The sequence below is a fragment of the Aquarana catesbeiana genome, linkage group LG13, assembly GCF_042186555.1.
Source record: "Aquarana catesbeiana isolate 2022-GZ linkage group LG13, ASM4218655v1, whole genome shotgun sequence".
NCBI lineage: Eukaryota > Metazoa > Chordata > Amphibia > Anura > Ranidae > Aquarana > Aquarana catesbeiana.
The window spans coordinates 68053178-68068144 of NC_133336.1; the positions used below are offsets into that span (position 1 = coordinate 68053178).

General features: G+C 41.4%; 1 protein-coding gene across 14 annotated transcripts in view; it reads left to right on the top strand.

The window, feature by feature from the left end:
* Positions 1-14967, top strand: part of KTN1 (kinectin 1) — a 199892-nt gene that overhangs the window by 102746 nt on the left and 82179 nt on the right. For all 14 annotated transcript variants that reach the window (XM_073610590.1, XM_073610597.1, XM_073610596.1 and 11 more), the window contains exons 11-15: positions 3276-3427; positions 4316-4384; positions 7048-7085; positions 7311-7401; positions 14072-14140. In XM_073610590.1, coding sequence (XP_073466691.1) covers positions 3276-3427; positions 4316-4384; positions 7048-7085; positions 7311-7401; positions 14072-14140 — 419 coding nt within the window. The remainder of the gene's footprint in view (positions 1-3275; positions 3428-4315; positions 4385-7047; positions 7086-7310; positions 7402-14071; positions 14141-14967) is intronic.

Sequence of the window (14967 nt, forward strand, 5' to 3'; positions counted from 1 at the left end):
GGGAGCTTTGTTACTCCAAACTCAATGATAAGATGAGAAGAAATATAAAACGTCACATGTGCACTTCATCCTAAAAAAAAAAAAAAAAAAAAAAGACATAACGTTTTAAGAGATTGACAAAGATATAAGAGAACAACTGTTACTTTGTCCAAACTCCACCACCACACTGTTGAAATTTATTTTAATCTATTACAGGTACTTGTATAGCTCCGTCAATTTACGTAGCGCTTTACACATGTATTGTACAAGGTTACAATCTAAGGTCCCTAACTCACATTCATACATACACAGTAAGGATGAGCTCCGACGTGTTCGCACAGCCCATGTGCAGCGCCCGCCAGGAAGTCGGCACTGCGCTGTGCTAATCCCAGGCAGTGAGACATTTTCCCATCTGTGCAGCCGCGCATCGGGACAATGTCGCACTGCCTGTGATTAGCGCAGTGCAGTGCCGACTTCCTGGCGGGCTCTGCACGTGGTGTGTGCCAACACGCCGGAGCTTATCCTTAATACACATACTTGGGCCAATTACCTACCAGCATGTCTTTGGAGTGTGGGATTAAACTGGACAAAAAAACATTCACAGGAGTGTGGCTCAGGAGTGAACCTGCTTGTATGCCCCCATAATAAGAGGCTTGCTATTGGGGGCATTCAGCAGGGGGGAGGAGCCAGGACCTCCAGTGGGGGACCCAAAAAGAGGAGGATCGGGGCTGCTCTGTGCAAAACTATTACACAGAGCAGGTAAGTATAACATTTACAATCACTTTAAGGGCATGTCCACCAAATTAAGGGCATGATTGCATACATATTGCTGCCTTTATAACGAAGCTCGTAAGCATGAGGTTCAAACGCTAGCTTGTATGTTAAGATTTTGTTCAAACTGTCAGAACCGTTTTGTATGTGGGTTATGTCAGAACTAAATTTGTATTTGAATAATTAATGCTCTGTTCTCAGTTTTTCTAAATATAGTAACCTTTTACTTTACTTCAGATGGGTACTGTGGTTTACTCTGTCTGAAATCCCAGAAGCCAGGAAGCCAACGAGCCTAAAAAAAAAAAATGACATCTTGGCATCTAATGCTTTATTTTATTTTTCTGTTAATGGAGTCATGCATTTCCTGATTCTGTAAAGTGTCTTTATTGGCAAAATCTTTTTAGAATTATAGTAAGAAAGTGTTAAACTCCCCTATTTTATTCTTTAGATATGTGAGAGGATGGCCAGTGGGAATGCATGGTGGCTGGGATTGGCAGCAAGCTCTAGCACCACTCTGAAGAGCTTTGCCTCTTGGAACAGCCTGGCATTCAGCTGCGACAGGAAGGATTTGAAAGCTTAAAACTTAAATGACACCTGTTCAAGTCATTCACACACAGAGTTCTGTGAATTGGGAACTACAAGTACCGATAAAACAAATTGGCAGCTGCCCCCACCTATAACTGGCCTTTGCAGCAAGGAGCATTGGAGGGCAACGCATGTCAAAAAAAGACCAAGGAAAATTCCAAGCTTATCGACCAGCCTGCGACCAACCAGATTAACCTGACTAACAGTATGCGTTTAAAAACAGGGGTTTAGTTGCACAAATTTGCAAATACATGCGTAAGATGCAGGCCCCGGCAAGGCACCCTGTGATCTGTAGTTCCTACCTCTAATTTGTGCAAATAAACCCCTGTTTTTAAATGCATACTGTTAGACAGGTTAATCTTGTTGGTTGCAGGCTGGTCAATAAGTAGAGCTTGGAATTTTCCTTGGTTTTTTTTTTTTTATATGCATTGCCCTCCAGTGCTCCTTGCTGCAAAGGCCAGTTATAGGTGAGGGCAGTGGCCAATTCGTTGTATGCTTGATTTTAGGTCAGACCACACATTGACACCTTTGCAGCCATTGTGCTATATGCTGGGTGTTCAATGTGCCCCTGTACCTATTTTAAGGTGGGGTGGGCTCCCTCCAGTCTGTCTGCCTTCATCTATCTTATCAGAATGCATGTGCTTCCACTGTGGAGCCTCTTATAAGTTAGAGGTAGGAACTATAGATCACAGGGTGCCTTGCCGGGGCCTGCATCTTACGCATGTATTTGCAAATTTGTGCAACTAAACCCCAGTTTTTAAACGCATACGGTTAGTCAGGTTAATCTGTTGGTTGCAGGCTGGTCGGTAAGTAGAGCTTGGATTTTCCCTTGTATTTTTCCTTGGTATCCTTTTTTAATACAAGTACCGATAGCCTTTGCAGCTGTTGGCTTGTAGTTCTCTATGAACTACTAGGGTGCTGTTGAGCGCTCTGGTAGTCTCTTGATTCTTCCTGTCTGTGTGTATCTGCCTGCCCGTACGAGGTACAAGCAGGCAGATTCGCTGGAGTCGTGCATGGCACCCGCTATCTGCTGATTGTGGGTGTAATGCCTTCCAGGCACCTAGTAAAAAAGAATAATTAGTGAACATTATTTATTGTTTTTTAATGTATCGTTTAATGCTTGTAGCAGTTTGCCTTCCACCCCCGCAGTGATAGTCTATTCAAGGAGTTGAGTCAACGCGCATGGTTTTCCTGCACTTGACGTGTGTTTGGCATGCCTGTCAAATGCATGTCACTGAAATTCCATTAGTGCCGAACAACCCCACTAAAACAATTCTACATACCAATTGCAGATTTTTGTTTGAAATATATTAAATAAGCTAAAATAAAAAAAATAACCTGCATGCTATATCACATATATTTTTCAGCACGCAAGCTATTCTATATATTTTTTCTTTTTTTGAGTTTATTTAATTCATGTTATTTATTTCAAATGCAAATTGGCTATTGGGATGTATAATTGTTAGTAGGGTTGGCACTATTAGAATATATTATTTATGTAGGTTTGGGAACATATTTCAATGTAGGCTGCAGCCTATACATATTTACTCATATTTCTATTGGTAATTGCGCAGAGGGCATTTATTTTTTTTTTTAAGTTGTCACCAAAGTTTTATTGACTTTAAAGGAGCAGCACACATGGCAGTTTAAAGGCTGCATTTGTCCTGCTTTTTATTCCACTATATTGTGCAGCGTGTCCTGTTCAGGTTTCAAATTGAAATGCACCTCGTCTAAAGCAGGATTTTCAGTCGAACGTTGCATTTTTCTTTTCAAACGCACCTGCATATGTTCTAATGGAATACTCAGCGAAAGCCTATTGATATTGACCCTAAGAGTTTTGTAGCTTGTACACTTTATTAGGCTGGTTTATTGCTGATTAACTTGTTTACTTGCCCTCTTTGGTTCTTTGTAATCACCTGATACCCTTTCCTTTTTTGCAGATTTACAATCGAAGCTTATTGCCAAGGACGCTGAAATTCAGAGTCTACACAGCAAGCTCACAGACACTATGGTGAGCAACCAACAGCTTGAGCAGAGACTCATGCAGCTCATGGAAGCAGGGCAAGATGACAACCTTCAGATTCAGATGCAGGTACTGTCTTGTTTGGCTTTTCCTTAATGAAAATGTTCATTATATGATCCTCTGATGCCACTTGGTAATTTGTGGAGAACTTGGGTCCTCCAAGCTTTCTCGTGACTTCCACCTGGACCTAATCTCCCAGTGTTGGCTTTAAATAACCATTTCTGTTGGAAATGCTAAATGCATTGTTCTGTACATATTTAGTGGTTCAGGACTTATTGTAGAGCTCCACCCAAAAGGGGAAGCTCCACTTGTTCGCACCCTCCCCCACTGCCACTTTTTTCACTTTTTGAAGGGGAGTGAGTACCTGGTTTTGACAGGTAACTGCTCCCACTTCCGGGTAAGATTGCCATGGAAAACCCCCAAGTATTCCCGGCCCCTCCTCCTTCCCTGTTGCCTTCTGGGACACACACAGGTCCCAGAAGACAGCGGGACCATTCAGAAAGCGCAGCGCGACTCACACATGGGCTGTAGGAAACCAACTGTGAAGCCTGAAGGCTTCACTGCCGGTTTCCCTTGGTGAAGATGCTGGCGCCTGCACTCGAAGGCTCAGGGTGCCGAAATAGCTGGATCCCTGGACAGGTAAGTGTCCTTATATTCAAAGTTTGCAGCTACAGTATTTGTAGCTGCTGACTTTAACATTTTTTTGGGCCCAGACTGGAGCGCCTCTTTAAGTACGCTTTAATAAGGAAAAAATTTTGCTAATATTGCATATGGAAATGTGATATATTTACCACTTCCAGAGATTTGTAGAGACTGACTCCAGGTTTTCTTCAGTGATTTGTATTTATTTATTTATTTATTTTTTAAAAAAAACTTGCAAAAATGGTATTAATGTCATCTTTAAGATGGGGCTAACTTTTTTTTTTTTTTTTTTTTGTTGTTTCTTTTCTCTGTAAGGATTTGTTGAAGCAAAATGAAGCATTGAACGTTCAGATCCAGAAATACCATTCCCAGGTGCAAGTTCAGGTAAAAAGAATTTACCTTTGTCTTTTTTTCATAGTAATTTGGGGAGAGGAAAGCGTGAAACAAGTATTTGTATTCGAGGCCGTTTACAAGTGACGGCAGGAAGAGCGGGTGAGAGCCGGAGGTGGCGGCCGGGAGTCACTGCGGGCCACATGACAAGGCCCGCGGGTCTTGTGTTTGACACCTGTGCTGTAAAGTGTTAGAATTTCTTATTTCTGTAAATGTTCTGGATCAGCAGTTCAGACAACATTGAAGCCAAAGCATCAGAATGACAGCCAAGGAACTAGTATTCTTAAAAAGAGTTCAGTAGTGACATCTTCCGTTATTTCATCGTGGAAGTGTTCCTTTAAACCCCAGATTTACTTTCACTTTAACCCCTTGAAGACCAGGATTTTCCTGTCACTTGTATACATGTGAAAATCAGATTTAGTTTTTTTGCTAAAAAATTACTTAGAACCCCCAAACATTATATATTTTTTTAAAGCAGAGACCCTAGAGAATACATTTGTGGGTTTTGCAATTTTTTTATGTCGCACGGTATTTGCGCAGCAGTTTTTCAAACACAATTTTTGGGGAGAAATGCACTTTTTTAATTTTTTTTATTTGAATGCAAAAAACACAATACATAACCCAATTTTTTTGTAAAATATAAACGATGTCACGCTGAGTAAATGGATACCAAACATGTCACGCTTTAAAATTGCTCACGCCTGCACAGTGGCGACATATTCCGTAAATTTTACTATCCATAGGTGACGCTTTAAAAGCCTTTATAGGTTACCACTGTATACACTATATTGTCAAAAGTATTGGAAAATCTGCCTTAACACACACGAAGTTTAGTGGCATCCCAAACTCCCTCCTGTTCTCTGCAATGGGTGCTTTCACACCCAGGTGGTGCGCTTGGGGGACGTTAGAAAAAGCCCTGCAAGCAGCATCCTTGGGCAGTTTGAGTTCGGTATGTACAGCGCTCCCAAAATGTCCTTGCCCATTGCAATGAATGGGCAGCGCTTCTGAAGTGCCTGGAAACCGCTTTGGAAGCGCTGTGACACAGAAGTTTATAACCCCTTCTTTAGGGTTAAATGCGCCGCTAAAATGAGTGGCCCTTTACCGCTAACAGCTGGCGCTTTCAGTTTGAAAGCAGCCTTAGTCCACGAGGTTCAATATGGAGTTTGGCCCACCATTTGCAGCTTTAACAGCTTCAACTCTTCTGGGAAGGCTGTCCACAAGGTTTAGGAGTGTGTCTATGGGAATGTTTGACCATTCTTCCAGAAGCGCATTTGTTAGGTCAGGCGCTGATGTTGGACGAGAAGGCCTGACAGTCTCCGCTCTTATTCATCCCAAAGGTGTTCTATGGGGTTGAGGTCAGGACTCTGTGCCGGCCAGTCAAGTTCCTCCACCCCAAAGTCACTCATCCGTTTCTTTATGGATCTTGCTTTATGCACTGGTCCAAATCGTTTGGTGGAGGGGGGATTATGGTGTGGGATTGTTTTTCAGGGGATGGGCTTGGCCCCTTAGTTCCAGTGAAGGGAACTCTTTAGGCTTCAGCATACCAAGACATTTTTGAACAATTTCACGTTTCCAACTTTGTGGGAACAGTTTGGGGATGGCCCCTTCCTGTTCCAACATGACTGCGCACCAGTGCACAAAGCAAGGTCCATAAAGACATGGATGAGTGAGTTTGGGGTGGAGAAACTTGACTGGCCGGCACAGAGTCCTGACCTCAACCCGATTAGAACACCTTTGAGATGAATTAGAGCCGAAACTGCGAGCCAGGCCTTCTCGTCCAACATCAGTGCCTGACCTCACAAATGCGCTTCTGGAAGAATGATCAAACATTCCTATAGACACCCTCCTAAACCTTGTGGACAGCCTTCCCAGAAGAGTTGAAGCTGTTGTAGCTGCAAATGGTGGGCTGAACCCTACAGATTAAGACTGGAATGCTATTAAAGTTCATGTAAAGGCTGGCGTCCCAATACTTTTGACAATATAGTGTATTTACAAAGGAGGCCTAGTGCTAGAATTACTGTCCATGATCTGACGTTCGCAGCGATACCTCACATGTTTGGTACGATTGCTGTGTGCGTGCGGTACCAACGCATGCGCTCGCCTTTGGGCGCTAGCATGGGGGGGACAAGGGCTTTTACATTTTTCATTTTTTTTTTTTCATTTTTTACACTTTTTTTTTTTTTTTTGATCACTTTTATTGCTCTCACAAGGAATGTATACATCCTTGTGACAGCAATAGGCATGTGACAGGTATTCTTTATGGCGGCCTGCTGTTGGGGGCACTGGTTAAGGGGGTGGAGCCAGGATCTCTGGTAGGGGACTTGTGAAGAAGGGGATTGGGACTGCAGGCAAGTATAACATGTTTTTTTTATTTAAAAACAAACCTTTTAATGTCACTTTAACCTCACGGTTTATGTACCCTAAAAAAATAAAGCACCAGTTATCTTTTCTGTTCCATGTGTTTACCCAAATGTGCATATTTATTATTTGAATGGCCTTCAAAACTCTAAATAAAACCAAAAATGTGATGGTTGTGCAAAGGGTAGCAGGCATTTACACTTTGTCCATTGGCAGTGTTTTTTTTTTAATTAATTATATTTGTCCGAAAATGGGTGTTTATGTTGATCTTTTTGTGTTTTTTTTTTTTTTTTTTCTAGTCTTCTGCATCAGTTATTGTCGAGGAGTTGAAGAAATCGTAAGTATGATTCTTTTGTCTTTGTTCTGTGGTACAAACAAATGTACAGCCCCGAAGCCTCTTCCCGTAGATTTCTTTTGATCTCTTTTCTCTTTCTCTCTTGCGTTTTGAAGGCTCTTTTCACTGATAGATTGCTTTATGCCCTTGGCCACTCAGCCACTGAAGAGTCTTTATTGATATTCTGACCTTTCTTAATGTGTTTTTTTTTGTTTTTTGTTTTTTTAGAATTGAAGAGAAGGAAAGGGAGATTAAACAGATGGAGGACTCTCTGTCTCTGGAACGTGTTAATTTTGCTAACAGTGAAGAAGAGCTCAAGGTACAGAAAGTGTTAGGGAGGAGGTGGAATCCTTATAGGTAGAGCTCCAAAGGGATGAAGCTAAGGGGAAAATAATACTGGGAGTATGCTATAGGCCCCCTAACCTGAGGGAGGAAGGGGAGACATATCTCCTATCACAATTTGGATTAGCAGCAAGGATAGGAAGTGATATAATGCAGGATTTTAATTATCCAGACATAGACTGGGCGGAGGGAACCGCGCATTCGTCTAAGGCTCGTCAGTTCCTAAATGTCTTGCAGGACTATTTTATGGGTCAGATGGTAGATGCACCAACTAGAAATAAAGCATCACTGGATCTACTGATTACCAACATTACAGACCTGATCACGAATGTGGAAATACGGAGCAATTTAGGTAACAGCAATCACTGGTCAATCGGCTTCAGTATAAATCGCACAAATAGGAAACATAAGCGAAATACAAAGACACTGAATTTCAAAAGAGCCAACTTCCCTAAACTACGAACCTTGCTAGAAGACATAAATTGGGATAAAATCTTAGGAACAAAGAACACGGAGGAGAGATGGGTTTTCTTTTAAGAGCATATTAAATAAGGCCATTAGCCAGTGCATCCCATTGTTTAATAAATTTAAAAGAGCGAACAAAAGTCCTGAATGGCTTAACTCCAATTTAAAAATGCATATAAAAGCAAAGGAGAAGGTCTTCAAAAAATACAAGGTTGAGGGATCATCATCATGATCCAGACTTTATAAAGAATGCAACAAGAAATGTAAGAGTGAAAAATAAGGACGGCTAAGATAGAACATTAAAGACACATAGCGGAGGAGAGCAAAAAAAAATCCCAAGAAATTCTTTAAGTATGTAAGCAGTAAAAAAGGGAGGACAGACCATATTGGCCCCATAAAGAATGAAGGATGACATCTGGTTACAAAGGATGGGGAGATGGCGAAGGTATTGAATTTATTCTTCTCCTCAGTCTTCACGAGGGAATCAGGGGGCTTCAGTAACCAGAACTGCAGTGTTTATCCGCATGGACCTCCATGGTTAACAGACCGTTCCACCTGCCGGTATATGCGGATATTTTTACTTATAGGTTTGTTGCCCTTGGACCCCAGCATGCATACAAGTGCTGCGCCCGGGCCAGGATGTGGTGTCTTTTTGATGCTATTGGGGATTTTCCCAAATCCCCCCCTTGATATGTCTCTTCTGCCATCTACATACATCGTGAGTTGACCATTGGAGTACTGCATGTGGGGAGCCGGATGCGAGGTTGCACCTCTCCCATTTTTAAATTTATGGATGTTCAGTTGTTTTGCCAATGAATATAATATACTAATTTCTCCATAAAGAACCCTGATGAAGGAAAAGATTTCTCCGAAATGCGTCTGGTTCAGGGAGATATGTTCATTTGTCATTGACTGGTTTTTATTCTGTATCCACGTTTTAGATGTATTTATGTATTGTTCATATACACTTTCTTATTTTGACATGCTTTTTGTACAATAAAACAATTTATACCAATTCCTTTTTGCATTGTGGTAGTGCCTAGAAAGTCCCAAATCCAAGGGTATTTTTCTTTTTTTCTACAATTACGGGATGTGGCACACCCATTTCTAGTTTTCTCTGTCAGATCTATTTATGTTAGTATTGTGTACCATACTTTAAAGTAATGGTGCACCGAAATGAAAATTCCATTGCCAAAACTGAAAGTTCAGGAGGCACTTGGCCGAAAACTGAAATGCAATTTTGATTAACCTTTTGCCGACCATATACTGTGTGTGTGTAATATATATAATATACACACCGGCAAGGCGGCTCTACTGTGCATAATCGCGCACCTGTATGTAATTCTGAACTTCTGGGTCTGGGGTGCCCACGTGTGCCGCCTGCGATTTGCTGTGTCCAATCACAGCGGGAGCCAATCAGACCCGCCGATCGTTCCCGAGGGAAGCAGAATATCGGTCTGCCTATGTAAACACGGCAGATTGTCATTCCGTGAGAATGGGAGGTAGTGATCCTGTGTTTCTGCTAAGCAGGAACAATGGATCTCTGCCTTCCCACAGTACAAGCATCTCCCCCACAGTTAGTAATCATTCCCTAGAATCACATTTAACCCTTTGATCGCGACTGATGTTAATCCCTTATAGAAAAGTGGGCAGAAGCCCAAAAGAATGGTGTATAGTTACCCCAGGCAGTATGCTATCAAAATATATAATTTATTGGACATAAGACATTAATTGCAAAAAGACAAACGGTCAATTCAAAATGTTAATGTGTGCATATTTTTGTCACCGTTCCCCAAAAAAGTGTCACTTTGTGTCCGATTGTTCGCCGCTACAAGTTGCTGATCGCCGTCATTAGGGTCCTTTCACACTCGGGCAGTTTGCAGGCGCTATTGCGCTAATAATAGCGTCTGCAAACCGACCTGAAAGTGCCGCTGCTTTAATTCCAGTGTAAAAACCCCGAGGGCTTTCACACTGGAGCGGTGCGCTAGCAGGACGGGAAAAAAAGTCCTGCTAGCAGCATCTTCGGAGCGGTGAAGGAGCGGAGTATATACCGCTCCTGCCCATTGAAATCAATGGGATGGCGCGGCTATACCGCCGGCAAAGCGCCTCTGCAGAGGCGCTTTGCGGTGGTTTTAACCCTTTCTCGGCCGCTAGCAGGGGGGTGAAACTGCCCCGCTAGTGGCCGCATACCGATGGTAAAGCACTGCTTACAATAGCGGCGCTTTACCACCGCCCCCACCCCAGTGTGAAAGGGCCCTTACTAGTAAAAAATAAATAATTCCTTAAATCATCCCATAGTTTTTAGGCGCTATAACTTTTGCGCAAACCAATCAATATACGCTTATTGGGGGGTTTTTTTTAACCAAAAATTGGTAGCAGAAAACATATTGGCATAAATTGATGAAGAAATTTAGATTTTTTTCCAATTTTATTATTGGATGCGTTTTATAGCAGAAAGTAAGCAATAGATATTTTATTTTTTTCAAAATTGACAGCCTTTTTTTGTTCATAGCGCAAAAAATTAAAACTGCAGAGGTGATCAAATACCAGAAATACCACCAAAAGAAAGCTCTATTTGTAGGAAAAAAAGGACATAAATTGTATTGGGAACAGCGTCGCAAAAAAAAATATTGAAGGATTTTTATACACTTTATAGTGATACTGTCAGTTTTTCACGCTTTTTTTAACAGCTGATTTATTCACTTCATGAGTGTGCAGCTTCTTTATCTTTTAACTGCTACAGCTCCGGAAAGATTCCCCCCCCCCCCCCACATAACCAAGTAATTTTTTGCAATACGGCACTGCGTTACTTTAACTGAGAATTGTGTGGTCCTGTGACGTTGTACCCAAATAAAATGTATGTCCTTTTTTTCCCCACAAATAGAGCTTTCTTTTGGGTGGTATTTGATCACCTCTGCAGTTTTCATATTTTTTGCACTATAAACAAAAGTAGGTCGACAATTTTTTTTTTTTTTTTTTTTTTTTACTTTCTGCTATAAAACATATCCAATAAAAAGAGTTTTTGGCCAAAAAACCCCAATAAGCTTATATTGCTCGGTTTGCGCAAAAGTTAGTGTCTACAAATTATGGGATAGATATTTAGCAATTTTTATTTAAGTGACACTTTTGACACACTTTTTTGGGAACCAGTGACACTAATACAGTGATCAGTGCTAAAAATATGCACTGACACTGGCTGGGAAGGGCTTAACAGGGGCAATCAAAGGGTTAACTGTATGTTAACTGTATGCCTAGCCTTTGTTTTATTACAGTGTGGGAGGTGCTTTTACTAGGGGAAGACATGAATCCTTGTCCCTGCTTTACAGAGACACGGATTCCAAGCCTTTCATCCTGTCAGACCGGCAATCTGCCTTGTTTACTGACGTTCTGCCACTCTGCAGGATGATCCACAGGTGCCGAGGGACATAGAGTCCCACTGTACCTGCTGATCGTCTCTCGCTGTGTATAATCACAGAGGGGTGAGCTGACGGCGGTGCGTATTTGCACTTGCTATCTGGAAGTGCAGGATTACCTGTATATACGTGATCCTGTGCACAGCGGCCGCCCTGTAGCAGTAAAACTGCTATAGGACGGTCAGCAAGTGGTTAATCCTTGCCTATGTTCCAATTTAATCCATAACTATGAACACTGTCCCCAGGTTTCCTGCTTCAGATTGGCTCCTCTCTTGCAGCATCCTATGGAACCACCCTTGTGTGCAGGAACTACAGTTATATCCCTGCACTGTATGCCTCAATAGAATCACAGCCCCATAATCTATGATCACAAGGGAATCCCCCTCCCCAAGCTAACAGACTGCTTCTACATAGCACTGTAATGCCCTGTACACACAAGCGGAATGTCCGACAGCAAAAGTCAGACGGAAGCTTTTCATCGTATATTCCGATCATGTGTATGCCTCATCAGACTTCTTTTTTCGAAAATCCTGACAGACCTAGAAATAGAACATGCTCTAAATATTTCTGACGGAACCAATTCCTATCGGAAAAACGCTCGTCTGTATGCTGTTCTGATGGACCAAAAACGATGCTTGCTCTGAAGCAAGTACGAGATGGAAGCTATTGAACTTCCTTTTTTTAGTCCCATCGTACGTGCTGTACGTCACCGCGTTCTGGACGGTCGGACTTTGGATTGAATGTGTGTAAGCAAAACTGCTTGAATGGAATTCTGTCGGAGAAACCTTCGGCATTTATTCCAACGGCTAAACCGGTCGTGTGTACGCGGCATTAGTGTTACTTCCCTGAACTTCCGGTCTTCAATGGAATTAGTTTTACAGGAGCCAGAAGCTTTGAAAGCTGTAAACAAAAGGTTAGGAATTTTGTGGGAAAGTTCCCCCAGGGTTTTTTTTTTTTTTTTTAGCTGCCAGATAAGTAATTTAAGAGGGTTTTTCCAAATAAACCTTCCATTGGGTAACTGTATGTTATATCCATACTTTCTATACCACGATTTATTAATAATTTGTTAAAATTTGACATGTGAATATGTAATTTCTTTGCAGCAATCTAATCCTCTGAAGAAGACCTTAACTGTAAGGGTCGAAACGTGTCAGACGTTTTTATAAAACTGACATTCTGATATGTAATGCCATGTATAATTCTGCGTTTGCATTTTCTGTATTTGGAATGTTTTTTTAGTCTCCTACCAGAGCTCCTATTTTAACTGCCGTGGTATCATCATATGTAAAGAATTTATTTTTTTTTATACCAAATTACTTATTCTAATTCCTTATCTTGCTGCTAGAAAAAAAACCCCGGGGGAACTTTCCCATATTGTACCATTTGGGGTGTGCTGCACTATTACCTCTCTTGAGGTGTGTCTTTCCCATGCTAGGGTTAGGAATTTTAACAAATAGCTTATCGGGGCATGTTTATCTTATAGTGCTTAATGTGTTATACTAAAAAAGTGCTGAGTGCTTAATACTACTTTAAGGATTTGCTATTCTGTTCGGCCAGTCTTGTTGTTTACATACAGTAATTTTCCTGGCTGTGCAGAATATTTCCTGGTTCATCTTTACTGATTTCTTGATCATCTCCCTCCCACCTAATCCTCTTTCCTTATTAAAGCGGGGGTCCACCTATCTATCGTTTTTTTTTTAGTTCATTCACAAACTTTTCTTCTCAGCATTACATACTCACATATTGTGTGTAATATGTCCGCCTGTGTCAGATTTCGTCGGAAAGAATAACTTATATTATTCACTGCAGGCAGTTTCCATCTTCATTGAGGGCATTTGAAGCCCACAAGCATTTATTTCCTGGATGTGGTGAATGCTGTGCTCCCAGCATTCACCGCTCGTTCCCGCACATGCTCAGTGGCATCCTGGGAAGCCTGAGACTAGCTCCCAGGAGTCTGGGAGAGGCTAGAAACACGCCTACTCCCACGGGAGGAGAACCAGGAAGTGCAAAGAAGAATAGAAAAATAAAAGGTAATTACAGCGATTTAAATTTTTTTAAACGGCATGTCAGCATCTAGGCAAGGAAGAGAATACATACAGATATTGTTCAACATTTGGGTGGAACCCCGCTTTAAGAGGTGAGAATGCTGCTTTTATTGTGCAGTGAGCAGGCTGGAGGGGAAGGTGTGACATTGAAAGCTAAATTGCTGAACCAGTATAAATGTGTTACTAGCCTGAATGTACTGTCTGTCAGAGGCGTGACAAATCAAGATTCACTATATATAATTACAGATCCTTTTGATAAATTCATTATTTGATAAATAAATCCATAGGTGTATCAACTTTTTGTACCGAGTTTAGCTTTTATATTAAAGCAAACCTGTTCTTTGGGTATGTATGGCAAATCAGCAGGCTTGCTTTATGGTTCCCCTTTTTTTGCACCTCTTCTTCTCTGCTGAAAAAAATAAGGCAGCCCTGTATGTAATGGTCATTATAGTTGAAGGACTTTTTACCCCCTTGTTACTGCACTGGGCATCCAACCAAGTACTGGTGTGTTAGAGGAAGGGGAACGAGTCATATGCTCATCCACACCCACAAGTGCTGAATATTTTCTCCTCTCCTCCTGGCTTAACGGAGCGCTGAGGGTTGGGTAGGCAATGAGAGCTGCTGGGGATGGAGACATTAAATGAACATATACACACACATATATATATATATATATATATAACAAAATCTCAGATCTAATGTTTGCTTTAATACTTTATTGCAGGATTTAAGGAAACAGAATGAATCGATGAACATTCAGATTCAAAAATACATTTCGCAAGTGCAAAATCAGGTAAAATGAAAAAAAAAAAAAAAAAAAAGATAAACCTAGGTGCAGGCAGATAGACTTGTGATGCCCTCCAGGGATGCGCTGTCAGTTCTTCCACTGGTCTACTTCTTTGCCTGGTCTTCCTTTTGGGGTCAGATGCTTGGATGGCTTTGGCCATGATGACGTCACTCTTGAGCATGTGCACAGGAGTCACATCATCGCGGCACAGAGGGGTGCCATAAATGTACGCTGAGCTGCGCAGGTGCGGCTCAGTGTACAATACTGCTGACAAGCAGAGAGAAACATTTTTGGTAGAAGAGAATAGGGTTTCTTCTTTTATAAAACCCTGCCTGTCAATGATAGCTTTTTAAAAAATTGGGTTAATTCTGCTTTAATTGTAGTTAAAAATAAAGAGTCAGACTGCCTCAAAACACTAATGAATCCATTTATCAATGTTTTCACATCGATTTTATTCAATATTTTCACGCAAGGTTTTCCCAACTTTTACGCTAGATTCATTTTTTTTTTTTCATATACGATTCACTTTGAAGAACTGGGTGAATCTTGGGTGAAATCTTTACTTGACCCCCCTAGTTACATGTAAGTCCACTTGCTGTACAGTACTACAGAGAGAGCCTTTTGTTTTCTGGCATGTTGTACCTGATGGCAAGCAATGACTGTATCTCCCTTGAAACTTTTAGATAGAAGACTATCACTAGACAAGCCATACCCAGAGCCCTCTTTCAGGCTCGCCCATTAATTTTGAGACACTGGACAGCCGCTGAACCCCTACAGTAATCGAGTGCGTATCTAGGATGGGTGACACTTTAAGGCTTGAAAGGTATATTTTT